Source organism: Eublepharis macularius, chromosome 5 (assembly GCF_028583425.1).
Source record: "Eublepharis macularius isolate TG4126 chromosome 5, MPM_Emac_v1.0, whole genome shotgun sequence".
NCBI lineage: Eukaryota > Metazoa > Chordata > Lepidosauria > Squamata > Eublepharidae > Eublepharis > Eublepharis macularius.
In genome coordinates this window covers 137130463-137153560 of record NC_072794.1, presented here as the reverse complement: position 1 = coordinate 137153560, position 23098 = coordinate 137130463, and the positions used below count along the sequence as shown (strand labels likewise).

Genomic DNA, 23098 nt, shown 5'->3' with positions numbered 1-23098 from the left:
ATATACCACCCTTCAGAACAACTTAATGCCCACTCAGAGCAGTTTACAAAGTATGGCCGTTGTCACACGGGCTTTTATTTAGCGCTAAAATGGCGCTATTTCCCGGCAAACACCCACCTTATTCCAACACTGTAGCGATTTTCTCTCTTCTGCTTTGTGCTTGATAGTCGCGCTATTTTGTGCCTCAGTGTGAATGCCTCACATCGATGTATTTCGCCTTGCAATGCCCTATGCCCTCCCTTCAATCCCAGAATCCATTTCTTCCTGCGACTCCCCTTTTTTAAATTTTATTATGTCCTTATAACGCCATAACGACATAACACAATGCAAACTTTCTGCTGAAGTAAAAATGACTCAATCGCCATGGCAGAGTCTTCAGCGATGGGGATCACGTCAGACAGGGAGTTTTCTGCGGGCAAAGGGCTATTTATATAATTTCAAAGTTGGAAAGACAAAAGGGTCGTAATGTTTTGCTCTAATGGAATGTTTATATGCTGTTATTCCGTTATAGCGGAATTAAACGGCAGAATAATTTTTAAAAAAAGGGGGAGGAGCTGCTTCTGCGCGGTTAGAGAGAACAGAACAGAGTGCTTCGGTGTGGACAGCTGGTGGCGCGAAGAGCCGTTAGGTGACCCAAAGAAACGTTACTGTGCCGATAACAGGTAGGACGCTATATGCTGTAAATTTAACGGAAGAGATGCCCGTGTGACGACGGCCTATGTCATTATTATTGTCGAAGGCTTGCAGTGCTACACCTCTGAAGATGCCAGTCACAGCTGCTGGTGAAACGTCAGGAACTACAATGCCAAGACCACGGCGATACAGCCCGGAAAATCTACAACAACCATATGTCATTATTATCCCTACAACAAAACACCCTGTGAGGTGGGTGGGGCTGAGAGAGCTCTAGAGAGCCGTGACTAGCCCAAGGTCACCCAGCTGGCTTTAAGTGGAGGAGTGGGGAATCAAACCTGGCTCTCCAGATTAGAGTCCCGCGCTCTTAACCACTAAATGATACCATGACACCAAGAGGCACAGGTGTTCTTTTAGATATCCAGGACCCAAGCTATGGCTGCTTCCACTTTCTCTGTTGCACAATCATTGGCAATAGCAATATCACTGTAGTGTTAAAACAATTTTCAGCTGGACAGATTCTTCTGCCATGGCGCTGTAGTGGTAAGCATGCCACCGCTCTTTCTTGCAGGTACTGAAACAAGAGGAATTTTTGCTACTTTGTTCAATGCAGGAATGCTGAAACACTCATCTCGCATCCTGTTGGCCAGTTGCAAACAAGGAGGCAATTTTTCATTGAACTGTTCATCTGTTTGTCAACCTGCTCATTGCTGACTGGTCAGCTGCACCGTATTTTTTCCTAACAGTATACAACACAGTGCAATCAGCTTTTTGTGCATGCACATTCTCACACAGCTCACAGTTCCACTTCACCCCTCATTGCTGTGCTGCTGCTGTGTTCAACAGGCAATTGTTTTAAAAGAACAGCTTCCATATGACAGCTATTCTCTGTGTCGCTCTCATTGCCACCAAGAATGTGAAGGCAATGGAGCACCCGCACAGTAGTTTCACCCGCTTTTTTTTTAACCTCAGTCTCTCACCTACCATTTCCCCCCATAACTACAGAGAGCTTTTGGGTTGGCTTTTTAAAAAAAATCAGCAACAGCTACAATCTTACTGTGCAGTTGCATCTGACAAAGAGAGCTGTGGCTCTCGAAAGCTTATGCTACAATAAAGTTGGTTAGTCTTAAAAGTGCTACCGGACTCTTTACTATTTTACTGTGCTGTTGCAATCTAACAATCTTTGGCCACAATCCACTAGTCTCTCTGAATACCCAGCTTTCATTTAAAAAGTAACACAGACAAAAAAAGCCGAGGATTCAGAGAAGCTAGTGGATTGTGATAATAGATCACTGGAATGTTATCATACTGTTATGATCAAGCAACTTCCAGCTTTTTTTTTTTTTAAGCCAGCAAAAGCTCTCTGGGGTCAGGGGTGGTGGTGGAGAAGGACAGAGGAAAAAAAGTGAAGGAGAAACTGCAGTGCGAATGCTCCACTCATGTTTCCACGAAAGCTACACAAAGAATTGCCTAATGTAAAAACAATCATAGACAGTGAAGTTCATCACAGATCATATAAATCAGTCATAAATAGAGGGGTTTTTAAATCCTACCATTCAGTATTTGGCTAAGTAGTTCTTAGGGACTTTAATGGCTGCCAGTCTATTTGAATCAGCAGTGTTATGGCACACGCACGGTTTGGGGAAAAAAACCACAAACCTATTCATCACCAGTTCAAGTCATTTGGAGATGAATCAAACAGACCCAGCGATCAACTCATGTCTGATTATTAAACAGAACAAGGTAGGCTCAACACAAAATCTGTAGCATCCCTATTTCACTCTGATTTTCCAGTTCATCCAGGTAACCTCTTTAGAACCTCAACCAGGTTCAGGGCTTTTTCAGCCCTGGCACCAACCTGCTGGAACTCTCTGTCTGTGGAAACCTGGGCCCAGTCAGATACGTTATCTTTCCACCAGGCCTGCAAGACAGAGATGTTTCACCAGGCATATGGGGGTTGAGGCAGGCGAGTGTCACCAAACTGGCCTCCTATCAAGGGGGGAAGTGTTGTCCCCAAAGACTGTTTTCATCTGGTAGATGGCCACGCTGCCCCATGGATTTGTTCAGTGTCTAGTGGATGTGCAATATGGGCATGACTGTTTAATATAATTTTATTTATTGATTGAAATTTTAATTTATGCTACCTTGTTTTTACTATCTTTATTACATTTTGTGATCTGCTCTGAGCCCGCTTGCAGGGAGAGCAGAATATACACTGAATAAAATAAATAAATAAATAGAAGTAGGTCGAATCCACATTCACCCATTACTCGCATGTTTATCGGATATCTTCCGTTTGCCTCCAATCCGTGATTTTTTCCTCTTCGTTCACATCCCTGCTTCCAATCCGTCTTTCTTGCGCGTCCCTCCGGTCACATGGCCGCTCAAAAACCGCTTTTTTGGGCGGGACCTTTTTTCCCCGCCCATTTTTTTAAAAAAAAATTTAGCACACTTTTCCGTTATTTCGATCTTACCTTATAAAGAAACATCATTGAAGATAATGATGCCTCTCTTTCCCCCACTGACAGCACTGATGGCTCTCTCCCATTTCTTTTTTGGAAATTTGGAAGCATGTGGGAAGCTTTTGTGGGCATTTCCTATGCAGGACAGTTCAGTGCCTGAAGTTTACTGAAGTTTCACTTCCTTGGAGTGTCATTATTTCGATATTTCATAATTTCGATATTACAGTAATATAAAATAAAAAAATAAAAAACAGTTAAAAAGGAAGTTTCACGAGTCCGTTCTGAGAATGGATTCACCCCAAAATGATTTTTCAAACTACCAGATTTGATTCAGAAACAGCACAATCAATAAATCCAATGCTATGAAGTCAAAAACAGTCTTTGCAGACTACGGAGCACTTGCAAGTTGAATCAGCCAATAGGAACTCTCAGAACGGCCGGAGAGACAGGAAGTGGGTTTTTTTTTTAAAAAAAACGCATAAATTGCGCATTGGCCCGTTCACGGCCACCGTGAAACTCCCGTTGAAAACCTGTGACCACATATTCGGGAGAAATGCGAATGAAATGCGTCTGTTTAATGAGGTAATGTGACCGGCACTCGGGATTGCGTGGGGAATGCGGGGAACATGCGACTTAGAATGAGTAATGTGGATTCGACCGTAGTCTCATAGCTTGCTAAAAGAACTTCCTTGGTATAGCAAATAGTCTGTTTCTATATTTATTTATTGCAAGTATTTATACACCCTCCTTTCTCTTGAGCCTCTCAGGATCAAAGACAGAACTAGAGATGTCAATAAATATCATGGAGTGACTATCTACAGCCGACTTCTTAATAAAGCCATCCTAAGCAGAGCTCTAGATAGTCACTTCATCATATAGTCTCCTCACCCACCATCTGTTAAGATGTGCAAAATAATACTTAGGCCATGATAAACACAGAGCAAGTACTTGCTTGGAATATTTGTTCTTTAGAAAGCTACAGAGAGATTATCAAATATTTGTTTTAATTATCAGATGAGAGCAAGGCTATTTACCCTGCCATAACCAGACAGAGAGACTCAATGGGCCAATCCTTAGTTCAACTTTCACCTCCTCAAGGTTATCGTAGACCCTGTGGCTAAAAAGAGTTCTAAAACCTCCTGAGCCAAGTGCAACTCTGAATACTTCGATCACTCTCCGAGTTTCCCAGTACTTAACAAGTTTGTTTTAAAGACTGAAAAGATACTGGAAGTGAAATTATTCAAATACTATAACATTTAGTATCATCATCAGAAGGCCCATTTTCCCATCCTGAAACAATCCAGGGAAGGATGACATTTGGCTTGTTGGGAAAACCTGTGAGGGTACAGGAGAGCAGAAGAGTAACCTTTTTAATATTTCACAGCAAAAAGAACAAAAAATCAATGGCAATTTAAGGATACATTTAGTGTAGCATTGGCTTGAGGCCACTTCATCTGATAAAAGAAGTGTAGCTTCATACAATATGTTATGTATATGAAAGAGAAAAAACTGGGAATAGTTGATTAAAAGGCTGTGGTACAGTTAAGGTGGCTAACTGGCCTGGAGAAAAATGCCCTGTCCCTTAACATGTACAAATGGGCACTTGAAACTTCTCACGTCCCAGAAGCAAATATCATGTGGTAAATAACATCCCATTAAGCCTCTGTTAAAGATTCAGGACATTTTTTTCTCCAAGCAACTATAGCTGGATCCAACCCATAGTCTCTCTAATTATGTTGAGTTTATTTAACAAGCGGGTGAGAAAGTAGTCACCTTTGTTTAAAAAAAAAACCTATGGTTAATATCAGTGCATGTAAATCAGTAGCCAATGGCAGAAAATGCACCCATCTAGACACAATTTCTTTTGTATATGTGAACAGTTCCTTACCATCTCAGAGCTACCACACAATCTATTTCTAGGCAGACATCTACAGTTGCCAATATTCTGCTGGCCCCTTCTCATGTTCCTTTAACAGCAGCATAATCTGCCCAAAAATGCGAATTTCTAACCCCTGAGTAGCTTCACCTGCTAACTTCTGTAGCTCAAGATCAGCTAAAGGCACAAAAGCAAGCCAGGCTGGGTTTTTCCCTGGTCCGTTGGCAATCCTTCAGGTGCCACATATACAAGATCATTTTCAGGCAACAATAATTTAACAACATCTCATCCTAAGAATGCTTACTGCCTTTCAATATGAACTGAACTGATGGGGGGGGAATCTTTTTACCACCCTTTAATCAACACTGCTACCTGTACCTTTAAATTACTTAGCCATGTTAAGCAACCTTTAGATATATGCTGTGGGAGTTTCCGTACCATTAGAGATCAGTTTCATATAACTCTTAAACTGAGTGAGGGTTTTTAAAAAAAACAAAACAGGTTGAAGTTTACCTTTTGTCTTTCCCAGTGACATAAAGAGGGTCTGTGGCCCAGGCGAGTGCATCAAGTCAGTCTGGGGGGGTGACACACAGGCTAGGAAATTTTGTAATGGCTTTGTTGTTTGACTGATGTTCAGGCAGTCTGCAAAAGGCAGCAAGGTGTACAGAGAGACAGTCTCGGTGTTCTAAGCTTTCACGAGTCCTTCTCCTGCAAGCATAAAGGTCAGCTCTCCTAAGTAAAAGCAAGATGTTGTGATTACTCATTGGCTAGAAGCCAGCAATAAAACTTTACATAAACGGAAACTTGTTTGGCATGCTCAGAACAGTAGCTGTAGGGGCAGGTCACATGACTCTGGGATGGATTTCCTCCACCCCCCCCCCAACCAATCTGATGTGTTGAGCAGAAATAATTAACATGGTTTGAATCATTCTAATTCCCCCTCCCTTTTGCTTCCAGATATGAGTTTATATATATATCTAATTATAAAACTATTTTATCCTACCTTTCTTCCAAGTTGCTCAAGATGGCATAGATGTGTCCTTCCTCCATTTTATCCCAATAACCCTGTGAGATGGATTAGGCTAAGAGAAACCAATTGGCCAAAGGTCAACCAGTGAGCAACATGATTTGAACTTGGATCCCTCCAGGCCTAGTCCAACATTCTGACCACTACACCACAATGAAAGGCAGAAGGGTGCACAATGAAGCTCTCCCCCCCCTTTGCCATTTCCTGAGGGCAGCATTCGTCCCAACAAGGATCCAAAGCAGCTTACAATATCATTCTCCTCCATTTTAGGCTCATAACAACAACCATGTGAGGTAGGTTACATGCAAGCAAGGACAGATTGTATGTGCATTCAGTGTAACTTCTGAACAGGACTACTACTGGCATTTATACCTTCTATCATGTGTCCAAAAATAACAACTATGCTTATATACCACTCTTCTAGACTGATTAGTGCCCCACTCAGAACAGCATACAAAGACAGTGTTATTATTATCCCCACAATACAGCTGGGGCTGAGAGGAATGGCTTACCCAAGGCCACCTGCTGAGCTCATGGAAGTAGTAGGATTTGAACCAACAGAGTCTGATTCGCAACCCAACCACTTAACTACCATGCTACAGCAACTCTCAACTATGACCATTGGTAAGGGAACAGTGTCTATAAACAAGCAATACTGTATAATTACTCCTTCTGAAGTCACTGGTTCATACAAGGGACATATCCAGGAATAATGCTTCTAATTATCACAAACATTGCCAGTGGCAATCATCTTTCTCAGTCCTTTTTTTCTGGGGGACGCAGGAGTACGCATACCCCTAAACATTTTGTGAATCTAACGGGAGAAAGTAAAAAAATTAAAATGTTGGAATTCCCGCTAAACCAATTCCAAACATATTATTATGGATATTTATGTGATTTGTTAAGTTTTATGTAGCATATGTTGGCAACAAAGATGTTTAGTTATATTTAAACTCACTAGGAGCGCTGTTCATCTGACAAAAAATGAAACGTTTTTAAGCATCAAACACGCCACCGAGATTTCTGGCATAATCGGTGATCGTTAGAGTGCAGACAAATACAAACAAGTCTTCTCTAAGCCACTTGGAGTGCTGGTAGTTGGAATCTAGCATGGTGATTGGTCAGTCTTGTTGCTACCCCTGATGGCGATGACCTATTTGTGTACGTTTTGCGCAAAGAGTACAAAGAGTTTGTCTATACTGAAACTCTTTGGTTGTGTGCACATGTCACTATAGAGGGGCTTGGTTGGCAATATTGATACCCATAATTCTCATCACTGACCGTCTTCTTCTGACGTAATTTCCTTTCACGATTTGAACTATAAAATGATTTTCTTGAGTCAAACTGAGAGTACCCCTAAACATTTTTTTTAGAAAAAAAGCACTGATCTTTCTGTTGTGCAAAGTGCTAACTACCTGGATTTAGTCTCAGAAGTTACAAAGAACCAGAGAAGAAGAAAAAATACCACCAGTGCTATTATTCCCTTATTCATTGGAGTGAATTGAGAAGTAGAAAAACATGGTTAACTTTTACGTTGTTTTAGGGTTATCACCTTTTAAACTAGTTTCACTAGCTGTCACTTTAATATCAGTTTGACTGCAAGCAATCAGCAAGTGATGTGATTTAAGTTTATACCATGAAAAGCTTCAACTGCCCATTTCCACACATTAAACCTTTGCTGAACCTCATGTCCAGTTGGCAACCATAGTCAGATTCCCAATCTTAAAATCTAAGATAGGGTCTAGATTTGTCTGAGTCTCCCTTATAGAGATTGATCTATAGTTGATTGGCTATACTGCAGCAGAAATTTTATATCAAAGAGAGGCTTGTATGGCCCAGGCCTATTTTTTGGTTTTTACAAGAATCCTCATGCATTTTATATTTGCAAAGCACAAGATCTTTTTTAACAAGCCATAACTGATTTGTATTAAATGATCCTGAATATGCTTTCTAAATTAAAAGCACTAGGAGTGCTTAGCTGGCTCAGGGGGTTGCGAACAGGACAGAAGAAAGAAATATTCTCTCTGTTTAATAGAAGCTTAATGTGTGGAAATGGACAGCGGAAGCTTTTCGCTACATTCGCTACATTTACATGGAGGTAAATAACATCACATGGTAAATAACCCATTAAGTGTCCATTAATGGAATACAACATTTTTCTCCAGGCCATTAGCAACCCTATGGTTCTGCCAAGGTCTACTTACAGTGCAATCCCATGCAGAGTTACTCCAGTCTAAGCTCCTCAACGTCAGTGGCTTTAGACTAGAGTTAACTTTGCACAGGATTGCACGGTCAGGGTAGCAATCTTTGCAAGAATCCCAGAAATCAACAGGTCTATTAGAAATTGGCCACAGCCCATCAAGGGGCCACAATATACCTTTTGATTATCCTTACTTTACATGCCCAGCCGCTTGAGAAGGGGCTTAAGGTACACATTTTGCAAACCAGTGAGATCAAAACAATATTTCAAGACTGGTAATCTGACACATGCTTAAAAACTTGTTGGTAAGAGTTCCTTTCTGAAAAACCAGTTTATTCCTGGGTTTTGATCAGTCCACTGTGATGTAGTGTAATGTAGATCTGGGTTCAGAATAGGGTTACCGGTCCCTTGTGGAAGTGAAGGCACTAATCTGTCTAGAAGGATGGTATATAAGCACACTGTTGTTGTTAATAATATTAATAACAAAATGGCAGCTGGTGAAAGTAAGTGTGCATAAAATGTTTGTGTAGCTGTTCTGCTGCCAGTGCAAATGTCTTTGCATCCACAGTGGGGATGACAGGGGACAGTGGTTGCAGCCAAACACTTAATGTATGAGGTGGACATCTGTTGTCGTGGATATATAATCTTGGAACTCCTGAACTTTCTAAAACATCCTCTCCTCTTCATTGCTAGCTGCTTTGCTGTGCTTTCTGCTTTACATACACACTGTAGCTATTGTGAGATGAGGAGTGGGAACCTAGGCTAGGCTGGCAGCTAAGGGGGTGGGAACTGGGCTGTACTTAGAAATCAGTATAAGCTTGGGGGCTTGGCGCAGAACTTCATTCCTGGCAATGGAATGAACTCTTAGGTTATCAATAAATCTTTAGCTCATGCAGTTTTGGACTCATGCAGTGAAGTTACTGAGATCTACCTGGCAGAACCGGACAGAAACATCGGTTTTGTCCCATTTTTGTCCAGCAGCTCACATTTCTCATTCCAGGATCAATATATTTCTCATGGTAGTAGGAAGTTTAATTAGCAGCTGTAAATTATATTCCCTCCACATTCTGTTTCCCATGCTGATAAACCACCACATTTGCGACACAGCAGCCACTGTGGGGATCTAAGCTTGCCAGACTCTCTTCCTTCATGAGCCAAAGCAAAACTGGGCCGTTTAATAATTAAGCACAGCAATTAAACGTTAAGCAACCAGCCTCCTTTGGATGCTAAGGTAGCTCCCAAAAGCAAGTGCTATGATTTTATCTTCATATGAGCTCTTTTCAGACATTACATACCAAGAGCCCAACAACCACATGTAGATACTGCCAATACGTGAAGTCACCATGTTGTATGAATGAGGTAATGTGCATGTGTTTTATGCATGTACAACTTTGGTACATGTGAACTGATCACTGGATTTTCCAGGGTTCTGGTTTATATGTACCAAAGTTGTACTCACATGCAAAACAAGCGCATTCCCATGTTCAGGCAACATGGCGAGCACTCGTATTGAGAGCATCAAGGAGAGTACATGTTCCTAATATGCCTGGCTGTCAGACTTCTGGTACATGTGGAAGTCATGTCTGAAAAGGTCTGCGGTGAACATCTGATGGGTCAGACATATAATTCATTTCAGATGTGTGTACACATATAACATGATGTTGTTATCTGCCCTGAGCCCGCTCGTGGGGAAGGCGGAATACAAATTTGAAATAAATAAATAAAAAATGATAGCAAATTCAGCTTCTCTGCCAAGTTCTCTCTACATTCATCTGAAAGCTGCAGTCAATCCTGGCTCAGCTCCATGACAAATATATCACAGGCATTTGCAACTATGCATTTCTCATGCAAAAACTTTAGATTTTTAAGCAGGGATCCACACATTTGAGCTGACCTTGGTAGCCAGCCATTATTTCGGATAACCCCAAATCCACTCCATCTGAAGACCTCTAGCACAGACAAAACACACAAGGGAGAAGAAGTCTGTCTCTCTCTATTTGCCAGGACGTACAGAAATTTACAAGCAGCAATAAATCTTTCTTGCTACTTCTGCGTATATGCAAAGCCTGACATGGTAAGAGGTTAACCCCTCCCCTCCACTTTCATGGTTCATCTGCATGTGCCAGCGGACTAACAGTGAAATCCTAAGCAGAGTTACTCCAGTCTAAACCAATTGATTTCAATAGGCTTAGACTGGTCTAACTCTGCTTAGGATTTCACTGTAAGTTTGGGGCTCTCTTTCTTGTCCAGCACAAAGTGGACCTCCTCCCCCTCAGGGGAAAAGCGGGGAGGATCTCATAGCATACAGTGATTCAAAAATGATTCATGGTTACTGATGGTTACCTGGTGACTGCATTTGTTCTTAAAACACCCCTGGGAGAAATCCTAAATAGATCTACTCAGAGGTAAGTCTTGTGTTATTCAATGGTGTTTACTCTTAAGAAAGTGCCCTTAGGACTGGCACCCCCAGGAGCTTTGAGGGCAGGGCAAGGGATGGATGTAACATGGCATAACACAACATGATGCATCATGTCCAGGTAAAAACCCAGATGTGTGACATCAGCCAATGCTCTGGAAACTCTGTGGTTTTAGCATAGAGGTTCCTGACCATCCACTGATGCGCTGGCATCACATCAACATGTCACACCATGTAATTTCTGCCTCTGACTGTTTCTTTTGCTGGCCAGAATGTATGCCTGAACCAGGCAAATGGCCTCCCTGACTGCAGCCATGATGTGCAGAACAATCCCAGGTTTGAGCTTGATGGTGACTAGTAACATAAGATTCCCCTATTCTCACCTAGTCTTAGAGGAGACTGAATTAGAGTTTGCTGAAAGGCTGACCTTTTGCTCACTCCATTAGATGCAACTGCTTGCAAGTTCTCAAAACTTGTAAAATATGGAATGTACTTGTGCTCAAAATGTGTTAAAACATTTGCAATACAAAAGGTCAACTGCACACTGTTCACAAAGACATTGCTCATTAGCAACCACTTTCATATGCATTGCTTCTCAGCTGATTAGCTGTTACCAGGAGACAGTGTCCTTGGGCATGGATGGAAATATTTGGGGGTTGAGACTGCTAGCAGTATTATGTAGCGGTTAGAGTGTCAGACTACAATATGGGAGACCTCAGTTTGAATCCCAGCCATTGTCTGAGTGACTTTAGGCCGGGTCACTCTCTCAGCCTAACCTACCTCTCAGGACTGCTGTTGTGAAGAAGAAATGGGAGAATACTGTGAATCCCTGCTGGGGAGAAAAGCAGGGCATAAATATCTAAATAAATATGTTTTCTTTGCCTCTAGGCAAAGCTGTCTGTGGCCATCACTGTTGCTATCTGCTGCCCGCATGCTTACTTTCATGTTCATATACATGCTTGTGCATGAAAGTATGGGCCAAGCAGCCCTCTCATTGATGAGTAGCTATGATACTTTGGGGTAGCAGCCCCACACAGTGCAGGGTTACTATTTTCATGATGGTAGAGTTTATTGGTGTGGGGATTAACTGAGGAAAGGGTTGCCCACTCCAGCCTTGGAAATTCCTGGATATCTGGGGGCAGTGCCTGGAGGGGGGAAGGGATTTCAGCAAAAATCTATAGTATAGCATAGACTCTTTCCTCTGAAGCTGTCATTTTCTCCAGGGGAACTGATCTCTATAAATTAAAGAGCAATTGTAATTCTCCAGGCCGCACCTGGAGGTTAGCAGCCCAAACTGAGCACTATCTGCCCACACCATACTTCCCCAAGTGCACCAGTGAAAGAGGCCAAGCCAATGTTTACTAATCTGCCAGTTCACTGGCCTGGCAATGCTATTCACTATTAGTCACACCGAATGTAAATTGTGGAGGTGTTCATGGGTTATCCTCCCCCCTGCCTTGGTAAACCTGATTATAGCCTTTTATGCCCTTAAAATCAAAGAGGAGAACAGAGATTGAATACAAAAAGAAAAAGTTTTATTTACGGGGAGGGTAAAAATTTTAAAGATTGAAATCTGAAGGGTGGAGAGTTAGCCAGGAACTGCTAAAATCTCCTCAAGTTTCTTAACCTTTCAGATGAACATTAGATCCTTTTTAAAACATAGACCTCAGTCTTCCCCAATAGCTTTCCAATCACCCAGTTAAGGCTGCTATTTTCCCACTGGGGGCAAAGAATCCCCTGTTCCCAACTCCAATTTCCTGTTGCCATTCCTGTAACCAGCAGGAGAAAAACAATCTTTAAAAAACACTATCAGGCAATGTCACTCCACACTAGGTATCGCCAGAAACTCTATAGTTTTACCATAGAGCTTCTCGTGATTCCTAGAAAGGTGTAATGACACTTCCTGGTTTTCCCTGGAAGTGACAGCATGTTTGTCCCCTGACAGTCCCTCCTATGTCTTCACCCACTGATTCCCACCAGTTTCCAGACCATCCCTGGCAACCCTATACTCATTAGCTTTCCAGTCACCCAGAAAAAGTACATATGAGAACCACCTACCTGCAGGTGTCACACAAGACCACCACACTGAACAGTCTACTTTCACCTCAAGTGACTGGAAATGGAGCAAGATCCCTATGTTGCTTACGCAACCTCTGTCTGACTGGAAATTCCTTTCAAATGGCTTTTTCCCTCTGCTGCTCCTCCCTCCAAATGTTCTGAGTCCATTGGTAGTTTCTGGACCAGATCACCAGAGTACAAAGAGGATTGGCAGATATTCGAAAAGGGGATGGACATAGCTTTGTCCATCAGAGAAACATGGAAAGAACACAACAGGAACAATGTATCTCTTTCATCATCCTACTTTGTAAGCAGGGCAATTTCATCACAGGATATTCATATACCTCCTATCGTTTCCTGAGCTCCCCACAATCTGTCCCAAACCTGCTTTGCTTCAAAGTTTGGAGAGAGATCTCAGCAAAGCCCTAGATGGCAAACATTTGGGCAGGAAAGTTTGGATTCTTCCTGGCCCACATGGCCATTTCTTCCCCCTGCCACCAGGGGGCGCATTTTTAAAAATATGCAACTGAATATTGTTAAACTGATATAAGATTACACGAGTGTGCTGCAAGTTCTCTGAATTCCTAGCTTTCATTTGAAAAAAACCAGGTAGCACCTTTCATTGCCAATGAAAGGGGCTAGAGGCTCACTTTTTAAAAATGAAAACTGGGAATTCAGGGAACTTGTGATACAGATTGTTATAATGTCATATCAATATAATGATATTCAGTTGCTGACTGAAAAAAAACCCTGGAAAAGCCCTGGTGGTGCAAGGAGGGGGGTGGCCACTGCCTGGGGACCAGGGCATGGAAATTATGGGGAAACCTCACACATGGAAGCCCCATGGCTGCTGTGCTGTATCAACAGCTGCAGCAGCAACCGAGGAAACTACGAATGCCTAGGTTCAGATGATAGGCCCAAACTTGCCAAATTTGGATCTCATCCAAAGTTTAAAATCAACTATTTTATTTGTATCTGTCAGTGGACAGCACAGTGGGCTGTAATGGTACATTTGTTTTCATGTATTGAAAAGAAGTCTTCTAGAATCTGAATTTAGTTTAAGGCAGTGTGGTACACAGAGGAATCACTAAAACACAGCTAAAGAGGTGGGCTCAGGTTTACGAAAGCTTATGTAGCATTAAATTCTGTCAGTCACATGCAGCTTCCTTATAGCGAATCAGACCATTAGTCTATCAAGGCTAGTACCCATCTACTCTGCCTTGCATCAGCTTGGAGGTCGTTCACATCACCTGCTCCCTGATCCTTTTATTTGGAAATGCCAGGGACTGAACATAGAATCTTCTGTATGCCAAGCAGATGTTCTAATCCTGAGCCACAGCCTTCCCAAGTTTATTTAAGGTGCCAGCTGTTTATTTTTGCTGCAACAGACTAACATGGAATCTATCAAACAATACAGCTGTACAAGAAAGTTGGAGTTGTTTCATTGATCCGGAAATTGCCCGTTTGACTCTCGTCTCAGCGATAAGGTGATTTTCGGCAAACCACTTTTTCTCAGCCTCAGTCTTGCATTAGTTGTATGGGAGATGATTCTAATACTGGCTGACCTTATGTTTTGAAGGCTTCTATGATAATGGGGAACATTTTATTATTCCAGCATAAGGTTTGGTGAGCTACAGCCCACCTCTTCAGATGCAAGTATTACACAAAAAAGGCTAATATTAAAGCTGTGCAGCAATATGAACTCAATAAGAACCAGCCAGGGAAGACTCCATAGGAACTAAAAATTGACAGCTTTTATTTTCACAGGATTTTAAAAAAAAAATGCAGTTATGTTGTGATTTATTATGAAATCAACAGACACCTCCTTCATTTATACATCAATAAGTTTGCAACTTTACGTGTTGCTCACTCCAGAGTGGAGTCCCTTCCTTCTTAGGGTCCCAGAGAAAAATATCATTTTCCAAAGCAAAGGGGAATTTCTTCAATTTGAGTGGAGTAAGGTTTCCCAAACCAAGTTACCACTGGATCTTTCAATTGATACATTTCACCTTTGCCTTAATCTACAACTTCAAAATCATTTTAGGAATTTTCTGTTTTGCTGGAAGATCCCTTAATGTTAGCTTTGTTTTGCACAGCTCAATTCTTCAAAGTTGTTCAGAAAAAAATAATGTACAGTGACAGGCCTATTACAAATAGTTTGAACTGGCAACCCAACCTTGGTGCTGCATTGCCCCAGACACTACCTGCCAGGAATAAAGGGGGAAATCCCTAGGGGGTTAGGGAGAGATCCCTGGCAGATAGGGATTTACCTATATGTTTGGCATCTGTTCCTCACCAACTAGAGAAGAGTTTGTGCCCTGCAAAATGATTCTAGGTGGTTGCACTGTTAATGTGCAGCAGCAAAGTGTGAGCTTTCATAAACATTTTGCATATGACTTCATAAATGGTCGCCCATACAATCTCAAGGCAAAACAAACTAGGCCTATTTATATTTTAAGTGGAGGACAGTTATCCATCTGACTTTAGGATATTGCACTTTGGAAGCACTACAACCCTTACGTAGCGTTAGACTACAGTAACCTAATAGGACTGCAAAGTAAGTTATCCAGAGTCAACTTGACTGGATTGTGAAACTATATGATCACTGGTTAGGGGGAGACACATAAAGTGTTTCCCAGTGGATCAATCCAAAGATATTAATTGGAATGCTAGAAGTTTTGGAGCAACTGCCCCCCCCCACTCAGTCACTTCTTTTGGGCTTCTTCAAACATATCACCCCATGAGCTATCCAAAACCAGGATGTACCTGCTAATGGAAGATGTCCGAAGAGGCCAGGTCCTCAGGATCTCTCAGGAAACTGAAGAATGCCATATTCCACACTGCAGCCTTGGTTGCATCCTCTTTGCCTTGCTCCTGATGTTTTTCTTTTTAATAAATTAGTCTGAAGGTCACAAGAATATTTTCAAGGAGTGGCTTATTCCAGGAAGTAAATTATTACCCTGCAGTTGGCTCAGTTGGGTTGGAAATAGTGGAGGAGGAGGAGGAGGAGGAGAGAAGGAGGGCTGCTTTCCTCTCAGGGAGATTAGAGGCCAGCTCAACACCAGAGAGGGGAAAGCAAAAACTATTTCAACAAAGTACTCTATTTTCTAGAAGCAAGTCACATGCTGGGGCTGAGCAGAGGTAATTAAGACATGTGGCTGTTTAAATGCCAGCAGCAATGACAGTCTGGGAACTGTGAGTGCTCATTCATGCTTTTTTTTCCTACCAGCACCTTTACCCGTGGCAGCCATGTGTATGGAGCACCAGTTAGTACCTAGCCTGTGTCTTCAAGATTCCCACCATCAATAATGCACCACAAGTTGATTTTTTTAAAAAAATTAGTGTCGTGCAGCCCTTGCCATGCTTGTTGTATCTAAGGTTGCTAACCTCCAGGTGAGGCCTAGAGATGTCCCAGAATTACTGATCTCCATACAGAGTAGGGTTGCCAGCCTCCAGGTAGTGGCTAGTCTACTCATGGGATGCTGGCAACACCTCCATTTGCAAAACGGTTGCAGGCTAGGTCCCAGAAAAGGTGCCAAAAAACCCAGAAGCCAAACAGCCCGCAACCATTTTGCAAACAGATGTCTGGATTCCTGGGCGGAAACTGCCAGCATTTTGTGAGTAGGCCATCCCTATAAGGGCATGTGAATACAGTCTCTGTTTAGGATCGCACTACTGTTTCCAGCTTTTTATTCTCCTGGTTGTTGGGATGATTTTTATTGTCTTTTAAAAATATTTTTGCTATGATGTGACTTTAATGCAAACTATTTCTTGCACTGAAAGGTGGGAGATGAGTCGTTAAAATAAAGAAACAAAATGTGACACATTCTGGTTCTATTGCATATACCAATGACTGTGATCACAAAAGCCTCTCCTCCACTGATTTAAAAGTCAACTGGCAGATGATTCTGTGGATATACGATATATTAGAAAAATCCAGATATCTAATTCTCAACATAGCCAAATCTGTGGATACTTAAATCCAGAAAGACAACAGTTATGAACAGATGGATTACAGCCATGAATGGATGATACAGAGCCTGAAAGCCTGAAAAAGGCTCAGGTTATCAGAAATTCTGAAATATAAATAAATAAATAAATAGAAGGATAAATAAATAAATAAATAAATAAATAAATATTGGAGGGTTAAAATGTATAATATAATAGAAATAGTGCAGGGTTGGCCTTGGTTAGTACTTGGATGGGGGACTTCCAATGAAGACCAGGGTTGCAGAGGCAGGCAATGGCAAACCACCTCGGTTAGTCTCTTGCCATGAAAACCCCACTAGGGGACACCATAAATCAGCTATGACTTGCGGGCACTCTCTACCACAATAGAAATAGTGCCTGCAGCTTTAAAAAACAAATAGCTATTGTGAGGTTATTAGGCAAACACAACAGTATTGTCAGCCTTTAAGCCTTGGCTTCTGTCAGTAAAAACCAGGGAAAAGATAAAGGAAAGGATAATTGATGAATGGGAAGGAGAAAAGGAAGCAGGGAATGGGAGAGGATATGGGGCAGAGAGGAAAAGGCAGAGAGAAAAGGGAAATATTGTGGGGAAGGGGATGCAGAGAGAACTGAAGTGACCTCTTGCAAATTTTTGTGGGTTCTCTGTTTTTAGAATCATAATCTGCAATTTACCTCCTCAGCAGTTGCATGGTGTAAAATAGTAGGATATGCTACATACTGCCTTTGTGATCCTGAACTTGCATTTATATCTGACATGATATGTAGCTGCCTTCTACTGAGTCGGACTGTTGACCTATCAAGACTAATGTTGTCTACTCTGACTGGCAGTGGTTCTCCAGGGTCTCAGGCAGAGGTCTTTCACAACCCTTATTGCCTGGTCCTTTTAACTGCAGATGCCAGAGCCTCCGTGTCTCACTTGCACTGTAGTCAGGGGTGAGGGGGGGGGGCAAAAGCTCCCAAATATGACTATGTTTATCAAGAGAGAGACTTGCAGGTGCCTTTACATGGATGAAAGTACTAGCAATCCAATTCCAATATGCAGCCAGCAGCACCAGAAACTAGCAAGCAACAGTTAACCATTGGAATTTTTTGTCTAATATCTTATTCTGTTATCTTGCCTTAGTGAAAACAGCAACTGCCTCTCCCCACAGCTGCTAAAAGTTCAAATAAAAAATTCTTACAACAGCAACAAAGAGATGGAAAGTTTTCTCAAGGCAAGCCTGGGAAGGCTGTGTGATAATCAGCATGTCTAGACCTGTTTTTTTTTTTAAAAAAAAATCTTGGATACCTGCAAGGGGTATGGGAGAACTTATCCCTACGAGCGGCACTGCTACCATCTTCCTGTTCTTACAACTGCATTTGTTTCTCATCCTTTCTCCAAGGAGCTCAAAATGGTTGATGTGGGATTGACTGGCCCATGTGTCTTATGTATGATTAGGGGTTGTGGAACGTGGGTGTCTCCAGTCCCTATCCACTATACACGCACCCCTAGCTTTAAAATGGTAGGACCAGCAAACTATGTTCCATTTATTAATGGAAGTGGCTAGGGAGATTTTTCAACCATGCAGTCTAAGGATTTGCAAGGAATTGGCAGAAAGGTTAAATGAGGGGTTGGGACTGTATGCAGATGAGGAAATCTAGAGGAGATTTTTGCAAAAGGAATGCCTAAGTGTGAAACATTCATAGGAAGAACATCCAGGTTGTGTGCATCTATTATATTTGGGGGGTGAGTAAGTGCTACCTGCCCCAGTAGGCAGCAGCAGATCCCAATACTTAATTCTAGCGGCTGCTTGAAGCTCTACCTAGAGAAAAGTACCAGTGTCATCCTTTGACACAGAAGCCAATGGGGTGAAGTAGCATTATACTTAAGGCCAGAATTGCCACAATGCTCCCAATGTTTGTAAGAACCAATGTACATGCAACATTGTCAAAGGTTTTCAATTTGTTTTTTTCATTGGCTGAAATGGGAACAAGCAGAAGATACATCTGTGACGAGAAAAATGTGCATTTATTTTTGGATATTTCCAACCATGGAAATGTATGTACTATGACCTTCCTTCCATGGTTCTCAGCTTCAGCTCTTGCACTGCTCATGTGAGTAGGCCATTCATATAACTGCTTGTTGAGACTTATGGGATGCTGTACCATGGTAAGGACAGCTGTGAAAAGTATACACAATGGTCAACGGGGCTGAGGCTTGTGTGTGAGAGGAGGGATAAAAGGGAGTTTGGGACTGTATGCAGGTGAAGACCAACAGAACGAGGAGGATTGTTGATTCTTGTGCATGGTGCCAATTTTTTTACTTTAGCTCAGAGCTGGGAACTAGGATGGTACACTGGAATATACGTTTATTTTGACTGATGCAGAAGAACACAAAAATGCATTTTGTCAGGTTTTTTTTCCTTTGCTCCACTCCTTACTGCCTCTTAGCTGTCCATCTTCATTCCTGTGCTGCTCTTTGTGTGTTTGTAGTATATACAGACTAAAACCAGTACAGGAATCTTGTAGCAGGTCATCCCTTGGTATTATTCTGGCTTTGTGTTTTAGGTTCTCTAAATTCCCAGCTTTTTTTTTTTTAAAAAAACTGTCTTTAGCATATTTCATTGTAGAGGTATAAGGGGGAAAGTGTATCTATACAGCAAAAGAGGCTAGAGGCTTATTTTTTTGAAAAAGAAAGCTGGGAATTCAGAGAACCAGTTACACATATTGTTATATCTATATAACAATATTCAATTGTCAGTTATAAACAACCTGTAGGGAAAACCTGCCACAGGGAAGCCCCTGTTGCCATTGCACTGTATTGGCAGCTGAAGCAGCAACAGGGAAGCTACACCTGCCTATCTTCACATGGAAAATATCACTATTTGAAGCTGTTCCATGTATACACAGGCAGTTTTCTGCCATGAGAAGGACATGTCTGTTTTGGTGATTCCCTCACCTATTACACCCCCCCCCATAGTGTTTTCAGTGTTAATCTGAAGGGTTCACTGAACCCAAGGGTAGCATTCCAGGGGGCTGCAGGGAGATGGGAAGTAGTATTGTACCATTTCACATACAAATTTGCATTTATGTACCCTATGGCATTGTTTATTGAAATGTCTTTGATACTGACTGTACTAATCTCATACTATGTAATCTGCCTTGAGTCTCAGTGACAAAGGCGGACAATAAATAACATAAACAAACAAGCAAATAATGTTACTGCATCCCAAAACAGGTATGGCTTCTACCCATTCTTCTGTTCTCTGAATACCATGAGACCTATGCAGAGGGGAAACAGCTGGTGTAATTCTACCTTAATTCTCCCAGAATGGAGAAGATAATTTTTTAGCATCTTGGAGCAGAACTAGATATAGAAATTCAAGGGGGGAGCATTTGCAGTGGAGAACTGGTGAGTGGGAGGGGGTTTCTATTTTCACTTAAGAGTGCCTTAGTTTTATTCCACTCCATTAAATGTTCCCCTCCATTGGAGTTTTCAGAATAGAACTAAGCCATATTAGGGAGAACAACTAGAGGTGTGCATTTGGAAGAAGCAAGCTGGGTTTGTGGACATTTCCCCCTAATTGTAGATATATGTGATGTTGAAACACAGCTCTTGACCTTCTGCTGACAGAAATCAGCAACTGTCCATTACTCACATGCAAACAGGTAACCCCCCCCCCCCTTATTACTGGGAGCAGAGATTTCGAGCAAAGAAGCAGCTGGGAAGAGGTGAATTAACACTTTCCCTCCATCCCCAATTGCCCTTTCCCTCAACGGCTTTACCGCCTCTCCAAGTAGATTTCCAAAAATACTTTTGCAAGAGTACAAATCTTATTCTAATTTAATCTGCCCTGGCAGCAAACACTGTTGTGGGAAGCTGATCTCAGCAGCTTGTCAAACAAATAATTGCTTGTTAAAACGTTGTGTGTACATTTTATACAATGGTACTGGTAATGTGGGATGGCATGCGCAAACCATATCGTCATAGTTTGAGTTACTGAATGGAATTCTCCAGATTGTTCTGAAGTCTCATTTATGAATAACCGCATGTGTGCACACACAAACACATCTCTTCTCCCACAGGTCAGCTTTCAAGTCAGCAACACAACGGATATTCCATGAAATATGTGGAGAAAGTGAAAAAAGAATTTTTCTTACACTCTGTTATTATATTTGAACTCTGAGTCATGCCAGTTACTTTGGTTGACGATATAGTCAGGACAAACAAAAGTAGCATTTCACATAATGCATAATTAACTGAAGGAATTTACTACCACATGTTGTACTGATGGCCACTGCTTTTTTAAAAAGTAGAAAAATTCATGCAGGATAGATGTATCAGTGGCCATTAGCTCTGGTAGAACCCACATGTCAAAGCCAGTATACCTCTGTAGGGGATGAACCACTGATGTTATCTTCATTGCCTCCTCTGAGCTACCTAGAGTCAAAATTGCTGATCACTAATGGAAACCGAATGCTTGATGAGGCGCATCCTTCGTCTGATGATCCAACAGGCCTCTTCTTATGTTTATAATAAATTTCACTGTAATCTTTCCGATCTGCTTAACTGAGAAATTCAAAGTGGGAATCACTGAGCATTTTGGAATTTGAATTCATTGAAAATTTTCATAGTTCAGTCAAATTATAATTTAGAAAAAAATTCAAGTAATTTTAAAGTGGGAAGTTCCCATTTGGATCAGAACTGCAACATTTAAAGTGTAATCCTACGCACCCATTCTTTCTGAGCCCATTGGTTTCCGTCAGTTTAGACTGGAGTAACTCTGAATAGGATTGCATGGACGGTCAATAAGGCAGATGAATTCATTAGAATCTGACGAGATCAGGCTAGCCTGGACCAACTGGATCAGGGCTACACCCTTCTATGTCCACTATAGTCAATGGGCTTAGAAGGGTGTGTCTGACCCCTCTGCACTGGGTCAGTCTGGGGCAGTGGTGCCCTCCAGCACTCCCTTCTCATAATCCTGTATGCCTCAAACTGTGGAGATGTGGGGGGGGGGCGGTTATTGAAGCACCATGCTCCCTTCTCCTTCAGCTCCGTGGGAGAGGTCTGGTCTTTCCTCCTCACCCCTCCCTGGGCTGACCTAAGAAAGATTATCTGGGGGGTGGGTTGACTCTGGGCTCCCCCAATGCCTCCTCTTCAAGGGTGGGCCCACAGTGAGTGACGGGAATCTGGGTCAATGGCCTCCCTGGCTAGACCCTTTCTTCTCCTGCCCCACCCCCTCCTCCGGGGTTTTAACAGGTAGCTCTGCCTGCCCACCCAGACCCCAGCTACTGTTGGTCTCCTCCTTTGACCTGTTCCCAGGTGCAACCTGCTACCTGAGCCCTGCCTCCCTTCTGAGATATATGCCAGCCCTGCAAAGCTTTGAGGATGCTGCTGGTGCACCTCTGGGCATAGCCTTGCTTCTTCCCCCACAGCCCCTGGACGAGCTGCCTGCTTCAGCGGTGTCCACACAAGGCTGCCTCCAGCCACAGCTCCTCTGGAGCAGATTGGCACTCCCTGCACAGGGTGTAATGGTTCAGGATTGCACTGTTAATCTACAAAATTTAAAGCCACCAGTTTCTGTAACAAAGTGCAAATCTAAATGTAGTTTCTAATCAATGTCAATATTCAAAGAGATCTTGGGAGTTGAAATCCACACCAACTGACATTTAATAAATGTAACTAATGGCCTCACATGAGCCAGCATAGGAGATTCAGATCCAGACCAGAGCATGATTCAGTTTTTTCTGTTTATTTAAAATGGTTATTTATTAATATTATAATCTGGTATTTCTTAAAGTCTTTTTGGTTCCCCTTGGGGAGAAAAAGAGAGTAAAAATACCTGAATAAATAACAAAATTGATCACATTTACTTATCCATTTTTTTTACCTTGTTTGGTATACAACCTATGTATGTATGAATGGTGAATTCGCTACTGTCTTATGGTGACCTCAGCACGAGGCTTTTCAAGGCAAGAGAGAGGCAGAGGTGGTTTGCCAATGGCTCCCTCTGCAGCGTCTTCCATGGCGATTGTCCATCCGAGTACTGACGCTGCTTGGGCTTCAGTAGCTGAGGAGATCAGGGTACCACACCATTCCATATCCCCAGTATACACCCTCGACATTATTAAATAAATGATTCAAAATAAAATCCCCCCAAACAATAACAATCAAGTCTGTATTATTTTTATAATTCCATAGTTCACATTTATTGTTATTGTAAAACACTGACAAAACATATCACATTTTGCTTTTATTTTATATTAACCTTCTGTATACTCAGGACACAAAGTTCCAGAATAGCTGCACTGGATACAATTATAGTATTTCTGTCATGAAAACACAAAGGTGCAAATCTCAAAAGACAAATTAAACAAGTGCAAATGAATGAAAGTGCAAAAAAGCTTCAATTTCATGAAAATGCCTCTTCCGAAAACACCACCTTTGCTTTCTGCTTGCTAAAAAAAAGGGGGC

General features: G+C 42.0%; 1 protein-coding gene across 2 annotated transcripts in view; it reads right to left on the bottom strand.

Moving 5' to 3' along the window:
- SGK2 (serum/glucocorticoid regulated kinase 2) overlaps positions 1-15539 on the bottom strand; it is a 41427-nt gene extending 25888 nt beyond the window's left edge. Inside the window, exons 1-2 of one of the 2 annotated variants that reach the window (XM_054981052.1) lie at positions 15439-15539; positions 5485-5679 (exon numbers count right to left, since the gene is read on the bottom strand). In XM_054981052.1, coding sequence (XP_054837027.1) covers positions 5485-5536 — 52 coding nt within the window. In that variant the 5' untranslated portion in view covers positions 5537-5679; positions 15439-15539. Of the gene's footprint in view, positions 1-5484; positions 5704-15438 lie in introns of both variants that reach the window. The other variant, XM_054981053.1, reaches the window with a different exon arrangement.
- Positions 15540-23098: the final 7559 nt, after the last annotated feature.